General features: G+C 42.3%; 1 protein-coding gene across 7 annotated transcripts in view; it reads left to right on the top strand.

Annotated features, from left to right (window-relative positions):
• ZMAT3 (zinc finger matrin-type 3) overlaps positions 1-13,183 on the top strand; it is a 58,598-nt gene that overhangs the window by 21,684 nt on the left and 23,731 nt on the right. For 3 of the 7 annotated variants that reach the window (XM_072807453.1, XM_072807452.1, XM_072807456.1), the window contains one exon: positions 8,332-8,658. In XM_072807453.1, the coding sequence (XP_072663554.1) occupies positions 8,389-8,658 (270 nt within the window). In that variant the 5' untranslated portion in view covers positions 8,332-8,388. Of the gene's footprint in view, positions 1-2,500; positions 2,613-4,703; positions 4,895-6,255; positions 6,394-8,331; positions 8,659-13,183 lie in introns of those variants that run through there. The other 4 variants (XM_072807454.1, XM_072807451.1, XM_072807457.1 and 1 more) reach the window with 4 other exon arrangements.

Raw genomic sequence — 13,183 nt, 5'->3', positions numbered from 1 at the left:
GGGTTAGTTAGCTCTGAGAGTTGATGGGTCTCAAAATGCTCCATTAGCTTCAGAACTCAAAATGTACCCGTTGTATGCATCTGCTCCTGGACTGGGTGTGGCTCCATTCAGTTTCAGCTGCTGTCCTCAAATTGGCCCACTGAGCTTTCCAGAGTGCCTGTCAGCTTGTTTGATATTCTGTCTGGTGTCCCTGCTGTTTCTCTCTGCTTTCTCTTGCTGAAACCACGCAGCTCTGTAGCTCTTGGTGGTTTGTCCCTATCATCACCTGTATTTGGGGTTGTAGGGATACTTTATGGTAGTAGCTGTCTACAGACTTCTGGGTTCGTTACTTATTTTGTCTAGTTTTTTAATCAGGGGAATTTAGGGAGATTAAAAACTAATGCCAGTGCTATTGCCATTTCCCCATTATTTCTTCACACTTTATTTGTAAGGAAAAAATGTTGAAATGCTATTAAAATGCCTGAGGAAAAAAAAATGCCTGAGAGATTATTTTGCTTGATTTGAGTTTTGTTGTACTGCTTTGATTATAAATGAAGGATTGTGTTGAAAAGCAGAGGCTAGTGTGAGAGACAAATCATTTTGGAGGCTTTATCCTATGATTTAAAGAATGAAGGAGATCTGGAAGACATAATGTGTCATGGCCTGGGCATGAGAGTAAAGGACGTAATCTCAAAGGATGATGGAAATTTACATTCCAAGGGGATCTGACCTAACAAATTGCATCAGTTCATGGAGAGGAATGAGTAGTTCTCCTTTTTTTCTGATTTTGGGAATAGAATGAAGACTCCTGTCTTAGATTCCCCATAGACTCAAGCCATGACACCAAAAGTGAGTTGGAACCATCTTCTTGGTAAATAAACTAATGCAAAATGTAGATTTTTTTTTCAGTACGGGATCTAACGTAATGAAAAATAATTATCCTTATTTTAATATGGTCTTCCCTTCTGATTAATTCAGAGAGTTTCCCACATAAAAGTTATACCAAGGAGACAACATACCTATGAAGTATAATTGTCAGGTACTATAATCCCTGTTTTAAAGGAAACAGAAATATCTCATTCGGGACGGCTGTGTGGCTCAGTGGTTGAGTGTCTACCTTTGGCTCAGGTGGTGATCCTGGGATTCTGGGATCGAGTCCCACATTGGGCTCCCTGCAGGGAGCCTGCTTCTCCCTCTGCCTGTGTCTCTGCCTTTCTCTCTGTGTCTTTCATGAATAAATAAATAAAATCTTAAAAAAATATTCATTCATTCATTTATTCAATCAAGCAGGGTGATACAAACATTCTAGTTATGTTAAATCAGGTCATAAAACTCAAAAGTGAAAATATTCTAAAAAATAATTGAAATTAGTCTCAATGTTGAGATCTCATTCTTCCCAAGGCAAGAAAACTTAATTTGGCCAGTTCCACATGTACTTTTGTTACCTATGAATCTCTCCTGTACCCAAATCATTTCTGGTTAAAATGTAATCTCTTTATAACCATCTCACTCCCCCTTGTACTTCTCAGGGTAGCCACTAAATTCTTTGGGGTAGAGTGTGGAGGTAGGTGGCAAGGGGAGATACCTGGTTCTCAGAGGTGAACACCCTTGGCTTTACCTCAGAAGCTGATGTCCACTTTTCCATTGCTTTTGGATCACTGATCTATGCACTTAGCTCTGCCCTTCCTTGTTTTGACCTCTAAGCCATTTCACAGCTTTATAGTCCTCTCTCAGACCCTTTGAATGGTTTTTAATGCTATAGATACTAAAGAACAGATTTGGGGGCATTTCTCTGGCTCTTCCTACCCAAATGCTTTATGCTAACATGCTCCTCTCTGTTGGATTATTAAAGAGAAGCTCCAGGCCCTTGGGTGTTTTTCTGATCCCTATCCTAGCAATAGAACTGAGATCTCCTCTGTCTTCAGATCTTAGAAACATATCTGGGGGTTCTCTTATCTCTAGCTCCATAGTTTCTTTCAAGCCAATCTTGACTAAAATGGGGAGGTATAAATCCCTTCTTGGAGATACACATCAAAACCTCTGGATGAGAAAAATGGTTCCCTTGTGTTTGGGGCAGATTGCATTATTGTTTATAATTAACCACCCACCACTGCCCTATAAGATTATAATCCATGCCCATTGACATGTGATTTGCCTATGGAAGCTGTAGACTTCTTCTCCACTGATTTGGGGTTTGACTGTATGAAAGGTTTTGGGCAATAGGATTTGAGTGGATATGTCATGACATGCTGAAGAAGCAGCTTTAAGAGGCCACATGTGTTTCTACTAGTTCTCTGGTTCTTCCCATATGTCATGAGACATGTATGCCAAGTCCCATACAGGGGCTGCTTCTTCAGCCTGGGACCTGGAACAAGAAGACCTAGGGAGCTTATCCACAGCATGTTATTAGTACAAGCAAGAAATAAACCTTTGTGGCAACTGGCCATTGGGATTTGGGAGTTGTTTTTAATAGCAAAGCTGACTTATACATTATGGTTTAATTTCTTTTTTTTCCTTTCAGTCCTAAAAAGCTATTCCAAACTCAAACCTTTGACTTATAAGACTGTTGCCACACCATGAGCTTCAAATGTCTATTAAACAAACATCTGAGACTTGCCTTCTTTTTCCCTGAGGTGAGGAAGGAAATGCCCTAGCTGTTTGGGAATAATATAATACCAGGGGCAGAGGACATGGAAATGTATGTATGTGTGCACAGAGCTGGAGTGTGAGGTACCTCAGTGAATACTTCAGAGTTTTATCCTGTCATTCAAAATTGAATGAAAGAATGAAATATACAGTTTGAGAAATCCCAAGATATGTATCTTTTCTGTCCTTAAGAAATTTATAGGGCAGGTTAGTGATTTCTTTAGGTAACTATAATATGAGGCAATAAATATTAAGTATGTCATCAGGGTGTGCAGAGAAGTGCTATGGAGGTCATCGAAGAAGAGTCCTTGAAGGATAGGTAGGATTTAGAAATACAGGGATGGGGAGAAAAAGCACTTTGCACCCAAGATGCAGATAGAGCTAAATTAGAGAGGCAGGAAAGTGAGTGTCATGTATGGTATGAGTAAACGGGTAAATGCTAGTGATTGTTTTGTTCGTCATTAGACTGGTGGGAGAGTTAGGTTGGAAAGGCTAGCAGGGGTGCCCTTGCAGTTCTAGCTAAAGAGTATAGACTGTGGAGTGGCTAAAGGCCATGCAGTAAAAGGGCTGGAAAGTGGATTTCAGCAGCATTTATCATTCTAAAAACAATGTGTCCCTTTAAGATTTTGACACATAAAGTATGTATACAAAAATTGGAGAATCATGGGCAGCCCAGGTGGCTCAGCGGTTTAGCTCGCCTTCAGCTCAGGAAATGATCCTGGAGACCCGGGATTAAGTCCCACGTCGGGCTCCTTGCACAGAGCCTGCTTCTCCCTCTGCCTGTGTCTCTGCCTCTCTCTCTCCTCTGTGTTTCTCATAAATAATTAAATAAATAAAAAAAATCTTTTTAAAAAATTGGAGAATCAATTTAGAAAAATTCTCTTTTCTACCTAGGCCTGATAGATTACTTTCCCTAAATGGCCTGCGCGCACTAGCTGTGTGTGTATGATTGCTGAATTATCGTATTTATGAAGCCTTTTCTGGAAAACTGTCAACCTGGTTTGTTGTTGGTGTTACTGAACGGTGTGTTTCTTTCAAAGAAACAGCCTTAATTTCCTGCAGTAGTTGCCTACTACTAGCTCACATCTTGCTGTACTTACATCTCCTTGAAATTTTACACTTGATCTTAGCCAAAAAGCTGAGAAGCGATCTCTCCTTGAAATTTTAATTAATGATTAGAAAATAAGTACATGGTCATAATGGCACTGTACACTTAAAATGGTGAAAATGGTAAATTTATGTATATTTTGCCACCGCCCCCCCTCCCCCCAGCAAATCTTCCTATGGAATAGTTCACAAATTAATAGACGTTTAGAGCTGGAAATTCCTCAGCTCATCTCTCATTGTCAATCCTACAGGTGTCGAGGTTGACTAGCAGATGTGACACTCTACACCAGCCAATCTTTTTCTGGTCTTTTCTGCCCTGCAGATAGGGATCCAGGGTCTAGGAGAAAAGTCGTCTCTATCTCTTGCCCACCGTGGTAGAGGAGTGTGTGTTGTGTGTGTTTGCGCACACACGTGCGCACACGCGCCCTTGTGTGACTGGAGACCACTGAACCGCCAGCCACAGTGTCCTTCCTCCATTCCGGGGAAAGGTACGGTCTACGGGTTCTGTTACAGCACTCCAAGGGATCCTGGACCATCCGGCGGGACCTGAGGCGGCAGCCCCGGACGGACGGCGGGGCTGGAGTGAAAAAAGGTTTGGATCTCAATGACAGCACATGAAAGTTGCAAAAGGTCTGCCCAAGCGCCTGCTCCGGATCAACTTTCCACCGCGGACGTGATGAGCAGCTCTCGGGGCGCGTCGGCGGGGTGATGCGCCCTGCTCCCGCCTGTGCTTGCTCCGCATCGGCGCCCCAGCTCTGGCGTCCGCACCTGGCCGGCGCGCGCCCCGAGGGTCAGCGACCCACGCCAGAGCCGCCCGCGGGCCGCCGCCCCTGCTGCTGCCGCCGCTGCTGCCGCGGCTGCCGCCTCCGCCGCCGCGGCCGCCGCCGGGCCCGCCCGGCCTGGCACATGCGCAGTGGCGACGCCGGGCCGGCGCCTTCAGTCTCCTCCTCCGCCGCCTCCCGGTTCCGCAGTCACTTCCTGCAGCTGTTTCCCTGTGGGTCCGGCTGGACCGACTTTTGACAGTCAGCCTTCAGCCGCGGCGGGGGCCTGGCGGGGGCCAGCCGGCAAAGTTGCGCCGGGGAAGGCGGAGTGGAGGCGGGCCGAGCCGGGCGCCGCGGGCGGAGCGCGGCGAGCAGGCTCCCGGCGCGTCCCGAGGGTTCCGGTGAGTCGGGCGGTCGCGAGCCGCGGGGCATGCAGGACGCGCCCGGGAGCGCCGGCGCCGAGCGGCGCCCTGCGGCTGCGGGTTCCCACCTGCCCTCCACGTGACAGCCTTGCGCCGCTTTTATTTATGTGTTTGGTGCTGAGCTGCTCACGTGCGCCGCGCGGAGCGCCCGGGCGTGCAGCTCCGGGGGCCACGGGGGATTCCATCTTCGGTGCTGGCAGCCTCGCGGGGCAGAGGTGCGCGTGTGCGCGGGCACCCTAGGACCGCGGGCCGTCCGTGGGCGATGCCGAAGTGCCGTAGCTCACATGCAAGTGTGCAAACGATCCCCTTGGATTAGGAAGCGTCACAGCCGAGACTGGAAAACATTCGCCAATTCACCAAGGCCTCCCCCCCCCGCCCCCCCCCAGATCCCTGCGTTCTTTTGAGTCTTCCTTATATGATTTACCTTGCTCAGCTGGTTATTTTTCTATTTTCCCCTCTCTCCTTCCTCCCCGCTGCGTTCCGATGACCTCTGAATAATGCTCCCCGATTCCCCCTCATTTCCAGGATTCCCGATTACTGTACAGACCTCCTTAGTTCGCTGAGGTGCCAATTACCTGTTCCTTTACACCGTTCTCTTTCCTCTGTAGGTTTCTCCAAATGAGAAAGTGATTGCCTTTAATACAGTCTGTGAAGAGTAGGCCCCAGTTCAATCATGAAAACTATGTGATGATCATCCGTTTTCTTTAAACAAGGGTATATATACCACGAAGCTTTGACTTTATTGTCTCCGCAAACCTCCCTTCCGAACCAGGACATTAACCACCATAAATCCTTATGTCACTCCAAGCATCAAATGAAATGCAATGGTTTTTAAGATCTGAGGCATATATTATTTACATCAGCTGCCGAGTTAGTTTCTTTTAATCTCATGCAGTAGCTGAACAGATCCGAGTGGCATATGCTTTGGGTCTCTCTGTATTCCACCTTCATGCTTTCACTAAAGGTTCGGTTTTATTTCTTTTAGATTTCTGCTAGTTTTTGTTTGCCAGCATGGTAATACCTGATGTAGTTGTTATGCACAGAGCCTCTTTGGGAGTTATGTTATCGTTTCGATTGTTAAATATTACAAGAAATAACCTTGAAATACCTAGCTATTCTTTAAAAATTTTGAAGATAAAATGTGATAATGGGTATGTCTGTACTTGGCAAGAATTTTTTTCTGTAACACAGGGGATTTTATCACTTCCAAAAAGGGGTCTCTTGGACCTCTGTGCTTGGAGACTGGCCTTTATTTTGATGGAAACCTGTAGGCAACACTGGGGGAGATGCGTGCTGGAATTTCCTCAAGTGGGAGTGAGCTTTCATAAAACAAGTCCAGACATGTCTAGGCGATCAGTAGTATTTGATTTTGTTTATATTGTTGATTTCCTTTATCTAGATGTTTCAATACCCTCCTCCATTTTCTCTTCTGAACTGGCAGCTTGTTTGTGGCAGTTTGGTATGCCTCTGTACAGGTGGTATGTGTAGTCTTTTAATATTATGAATTATTATGAATCATTAGGTGGTTAACTTGTTGAATGAGTGAATTTTGTCTCCTTAGTTTTCCTTTTTAAAATGTCCATGCCTGTCTTTGCTTGATTTAATTGAGAGGAATAATATGATTACAGAGAATCTGACTTTTTAAAGCTTCTAAATTTGTATTGCTTTTCTTTATCTTCCCAGAGCATATGGACAGCATACTTATGCTTAAGTATAAAAAAATACAGTCTTCTTTTAAATATGATGCGTGAGAAGTATTGTTGAATAATATGACTAACTTTTGTACTTTGCCCTTAACTACATTATTTCCCCATTGCACTGATGATATCTTCTGCTGCCCCAGACCCTGAATTTAATATAAAAGTTGTTACTTGACTGCAATGTCCATGTGTATACTTACTAGATTTGGTAAAAGAGACTTAACTTTTTTAAATTTTGGTTAATTTTAGTAAATGCATTATCATCTGAAAATATACACATTTCTCTTGCAGATGGAAAATTTCAACAGTTTAAAATAGCCATTGTTTATTGACCAAAGAAAGAGGTTTTAATAGTATTGAGAGAGTGGAAGGAATTGTGTATTTTGGAATAAGGATTTTAATTTGGGTTAATTAGAATCATGGGAACTCATAACGTGTACTGTGGTTCATTTTGAGATACTCGGGGTTAGAAAGCACCATCTGGGTGGAAGGCAGGAGAAATCATGTATAAAATCGAAGAGCTATTAGAACATATTGGATGTTTTCTGAGTGAAACAGAAAAATCAGTTATGTAATAAAAAGAGGAAAGGAGATTGCTCTAAGACTGAGGAACTAGAATTAAATGGGGGCTTATGACAGTGTGATCCATTACCTCATAGGACATTTGCTTATTGCACTGTTATGCAGGTAATTTATGACTAGAAGGAGAGAAAATATTCTGATTTTATAGGGGACTCATGAAGGCTATATGAGGTGGGGTCCTAAGCTCAAGGGCCTACAGGGAGCAGGTAAGTAACACAAATACAGACAGCAGGCTAAGTGGGAAGGAAGTGGCCTGGAGAAGGCAGACCTGGCTACTGGGGACAGTGCCTTTCAGCACTAACTAGATAATTGTCCATGTAGGGCCATGGGCCCAATGTTGCCAGATCATCCTTTTATCAGGAGAAACCATGAATCTTGATTTTAAAATGTTGATGACTAACTCAATTTAAAAAGTGAAAGCAAAACAAAACACTGTATATTCAAAACAGACACATCTGAGGCTGCATGTGGCCTACACACTGTCTGCAGCCTCTGCTGTGAGGAGTCATTGGCTTACCTATTTAAATATTATTGGTTGATGGGAAGGAACTCTTTTATTTATTTTTGTTACATAGTAACTGAGTTATTCCTAGACTTCCTTGATATTTTAGCTAGCGCTAGAAGTGTTTTAAGGGTTCTGAGACATGAAAGTCTATATTTCGCTCTTTTTGATTCATCTGGTTGGAAAGACTAGTTTGGATGGAAAGGAGACATTTGCTAAGCCAGTGGTGTTTTTGTCTATGCATAATTATCATCGAGAGTGTTTAAGTGTAAGTGTGCCTGAGGGAAGGGGTCCGGACTAGGTGACCTTTGATGTCCATTTCATCCATGTGACTTTTAGATTTAATTAGCCAGGATGCAATGCTATTAATGTTCATAGGCCAGAGGGACCGCAGTTGGAGCTGTGCCAAGCAAAATAAAGTGAAATCTATAAAGCTGTTCTCAGTGGAAGAGCATGGGGTCAGTGTGGATTAACAGATAGGGGACGTCTGCTAGACGAGGCAAAAAGAAATCCCAAAGGTGGTATGGAGAAGTAGAGGAAGGGGTCATTTACATGTTTGCTGAGGTCACATTTTTAACTGAGGTTTTTTTTTTTTTTTTTCTTTTTTCTTTTTTTTTTTGCTGTTGATTCAGGTTTGAAGATCTGACTTCTCATCGCCCATTGGATTATGCCCAAGGCTTTCCTACCCAATGATCCTCTTGCAACACGCCGGGCTTCCTCTGCCTAAGCAGCCCTCATCCTCTCCTCCTATGTCAGTGGCCGCCAGGTCTACAGGAACCTTGCAACTTCCTCCACAGAAGCCTTTTGGGCAGGAGGCTTCCTTGCCTCTGGCAGGGGAAGAAGAGTTACCTAAGGGAGGGGAGCAAGACTCTGCCCTGGAGGAGCTATGTAAGCCCCTGTACTGCAAACTCTGCAATGTTACCTTGAACTCAGCGCAGCAAGCCCAAGCTCATTATCAGGTAAGGGGAGAAAAGAAAGTCCGGCCTTTAGTGAGAGAACCTTTTAGGGCTTTGCCCATTTCAGAGTCTTCTCTCCAGATATGACCAGTTGTGCCTGTAATAATCAAAATGGCTTAGTGAACAACTACATTTTAGTTTGTTTGATTAAAAGCATAATGTTCCTACATTAAAAGAAAGCATCACTTTTCTTAGAATGGGAGGGATCTCAACCTAATTGTGTGGCTTTTGATAGTTTCCTAGTCATTGTAGGCTAGTGTACATCATCTATGCTTGTGTACAAACCTGTGATTCTAAAGTGAATAGGTATTTGAAACATGATGTACCAAACTCAATTCAGTGTCAAACTGTTTAGGAGACTTAGCCTTTTAAATATTCTCCTCCAGCTAATACAGTTTGCATCAATTCAAGGTAATCTGTCTATGAATGTTATGCTTTTTCTTTTTCTTTTTTTTTTTAAGATTTTATTTATTCATGAGAGGCAAAGAAAGAGAGGCAGAGACATAGAGGGAGAAGTAGGCTCCATGCAGGGAGCCCAGTGAGGGACTCGAACCCACAGCCCTGGGATCACGACCTTAGCCAAAGGCAGACGTCTGCTCAACCACTGAGCCACTCAGGTGTCCCTGTTATGCTTTTTATATTTGGCCTCTGACTCTTCTTATGTCACTGCTAAGGAAAACAGGTATTTTTCTGTGGTTGGAATAAAATGACATTGGAATATTGAACCTTACCTCATAAGGAAGCGTACTCTGAACTGATCATCATTTCTAAGACTTAAAGCTTTCACCTCCATGTAGAATGTCTAGTGGGAAGGACAGTTTTACAGGGTGTAATTACCTAAGAACAAATGGAAAGCTAACCTTTGGCTAGAGAGAGTACAGTATTTCTTTTTATTTTAGATTGCTATCCATATGCAATTATATAATTTCCTTTTTTAGAGAAAGGAGACCCGAGAAGCAATTGAGGTCAAATGCCACTGAATGAAAGGATGTCTTCTGGGTCAGCCTTGTTTTGACTATTTATTTTCTGCACAAGTAGCTGCAATAATAAGACATGGTAGAAAGAAGACTTACACAGCTATTTCTTCTATCGTGCCATTCTGTCTCTAACTTAAAGTTTTTATTGACTCTAGGTGTAAATCTTTTTGTTTTGTTTTGATCCTAAAGACTGATGATTGTGTCACTTTGTGATTGTACCTCAGAAATATTTTGATGGTGTATTGTTTTCCCTGGGATTTAGGGGAAGATATAATATGTTGCTTCCCTGGAGTTCTCTTTGTTTGGGTTTGTTTTGCCCTCAGGTGTAGGGAGTTGAGTTAATTATATCTCCGATCTTGGCACGTGTCCTCAGCGGTACATAAAGGCATCTTCTGGTTTTATTTTTACGCACCCCCCCCCCCCTTCTTCAATCCTACTCTTGTTTCCTCTGTGTACCACTCTCCAAACCACAGTGGTTGGATACAGGGTCTTCCTTTGCCTATCTTACTGTTTGAGGGGTGTTGGTTAGGATAGTGCTTCTCAAACCCAAGACACAGTGCTAGCTTTCCTCTTCATCTATTCCTGTGGATATTCAGTTTTATAGCCTAAGATTCACTTTGAAAAATCATGCTTGAGTTCTAAAGTTTTTATTTTTAGGTATGTAAAGCCCCTGGTAAGTCATTAACTTGAGAAAACCCACCTGTGTGCCCTCTAAAGAAGAATTGTTTACTTTTATGAGGTAAACCTCTTGGGAAATGTGTAATTTTAATATGTGTGTATGGATTATACCTGTATCTCCTGCCTGTTTGTTTCTCCTAATATCACTTTGTGTCTCTATAAAAGGCAGTGATGGCTGCTTTTGGTTATGCATAGAGAGGATTCAGTTTGAGCAGGCTCATTGGATTATAAGGTTTAAATTAGATAAGAAACAATCTGCATTTATATGGATTTTTTCTTTGATTCTACATTTGTGTGTGTGCGCGCGCTCTGAACTTTTTAGTTAATAGGGTTAGTAATTATACTTAATTTCAGCTCTGTCCATAATGTGGTAAATATATCAATTAGAAAATATGGGAATAGGGAAGTGAAATTTGGGTAAGTGTCTCAATAATCAAGAATTTTTAAGTGGAAGAGTTGGAGAAGGAGGACAGTCTGTTGTAGTGGATAATTTAAGCAGCCTAGAACTAGGGTAAAGATGAAGAAGCTAGTGGGTATTAAGAAAGTAGAACCTAATGGAAAATTAAAAGTTTGGGTTTTTCTAAGAGTTTATTTTTAAGAGCTTAGGAGCAAAGATTTGAATGAAGAAGGTTTGGGGATTTTTTTTTTAATTTTTTTATTTATTTATGATAGTCACAGAGAGAGAAGAGAGAGAGGCAGAGACATAGAGGGAGAAGCAGGCTCCATGCACTGGGAGCCCGACGTGGGATTCGATCCCGGGTCTCCAGGATCGCACCCTGGGCCAAAGGCAGGCGCCAAACCGCTGCGCCACTCAGGGATCCCGGATTTTTTTGTTTTTGTTTTTCTTTACAGAGAAACAAGTCAAAGCAGTTAGTGTATGAAAGTGTAGAGCAATTTCATTAGGATAGTACAGGAGAAAGTTAACTTTAGAAGTGAAATCTGGATTTCAACAAGAAAGATATGGTCAAGATGAGGGAGTGTGGATCAAAGAGTAGATCAGAATAATAAACAATCAGAGCATGAACATAACTTAGAGGTGGGTGAAACCACCATAGAAGGGAAACATAAAAATGTCAGCCTGAAAGTTGCATCAAACGCCATATACATGGTACATAAGTAGGCAGTGATTTAAAAAGGCTATTGAAGACAAGGGTAGGACCATCGAGTAAGGCTTACCAAGGCCCGGGAATAGGCAGATTGGCAGTGATTGTAAGTAGACTACTACAACAAAGTGGTAGATGAGATGATGGAAAGTTTTATTTCTGAAAACCTGCTTTATAATTTTTAATACAGAGTGGTACCAAGACCGCAAATTCACTATTTCAGTTATGTGTGGGATAAAAGGGGTCAGTGGTAGTCTGTTTGTAAGCTAGAAACACATTTGTGTGAAGTGATAAATCACTGTGATTACATTACTCCAAATGGTTGAGTCAGTTGATGCCATTGTTGAAATTGCAAAGTTTCAGATTGCCCAGGGTATTGTAAACAATCTTCAGTCTGGTGTGAACAGTGTTATATTAGAGTCTAACTGTATCATATTCCAGAAATCCAGGACACGTAATGGGAGCTGCTCAATCAATACTTCCCTTTAAACTCACTACTTCTTTCCCTGACATCCCGCTAACATTCCTAAGTTGGGGCTGTTGTAGCAATGATCTTTGTGTATCTGTGGTTGCCACAGATTTGCTTTTATTCCCAGGACTTTTTAACCTAGTCATTCTGCTTCAAAATACCCTGAATTGTTGTTTTAGTTTAGTAAGATTACCTATTTTTACAGTCTCAGAATTATGACTTTAGTTATATATTAATTTAAAATAAAATCTTTGGAAGAGAAAACATGTCTTCATTTTATTAAAATCTATCTGCTGCCTGCAGGTTACGTAGGGCAAGCCTGGCATGGAGTAACACAACACTGTCTTAGCAGCAAACATGCCCAGAGGAAGAACTACTTCAGATGGAAGGTCATTAACCCAAATAAAACAAGCAAAAAACAAAACTGGATGAATTTTACATGTCCATTTAAAAAATGGTCTGAGTTCATCATGCAGAGAATGCAATTGATATTATCCCAAAATTTAGAATACTGATTTTGGCACTCATATTTTAACAGGGGTCACTCAGGTTTGGATGACATCATCACCAACTCTAATCTCAGCTAATTTTTATGTTTTCAGAGTTCTCCCACCTGGTTGTTTTCCAAATGAACTTGCACTGGACTGAGAATAGTCCAAATGCACTTCACAGGGGGACAGAAGTTCTCTATGATGCTGCTGGTAGCTGCACCTTGCCAGCTCTCTCCCTCAATCCCTGTACCCCCTACCTCGTTTCTTCTTACTTCCCAAGAGTACATATCCCTTCTTCTGACAGGCTGATTCCTCACCCTAACTCTGGATTTCATCACCTGTCATCACTTCTTTACCTTGATCAAATTAAAAAGCTACTCAGGTTTTTCTATGTAAATAAAAATAGCAACAGCAACCTTCCCTTTGTTTTAATCCCTCTCATTGGCAGCTTTTCTCCTCTCCTTAGGGTTCTGACAAGTATAAGTGTCCTCTCCCTATCTCTATTTCCCATTTATTCCCCTGCCCACCACTGCATTCTGGTTTTATTCCAATATTCTACTAAAATGGCCCTCTCCATGGTCACCTGTGACCTTACAGGCCAAATCTAGCTCTCACTTGACCTTTTGTAGCATTTGCCACAGGTAGCAGCTTCCTCAACACATCGAAAGGAATTGTAGCTCAAAACAATACCTGTAGAACAAAAGGTGTATAATGAAAAGCAGTAATCACCTGTGCTCCCTTCCTCTTCCATCACCATTTCTTCTCCATTCTCCTTTCCACCTCTCGTCTTGTGTTGGCTCTAGTTTTACT

Source organism: Canis lupus, chromosome 31 (assembly GCF_048164855.1).
Source record: "Canis lupus baileyi chromosome 31, mCanLup2.hap1, whole genome shotgun sequence".
NCBI classification, from domain to species: domain Eukaryota; kingdom Metazoa; phylum Chordata; class Mammalia; order Carnivora; family Canidae; genus Canis; species Canis lupus.
The sequence above is the reverse complement of the archived record's forward strand: the minus strand, read 5'-3'. Positions and strand labels throughout refer to the sequence as shown.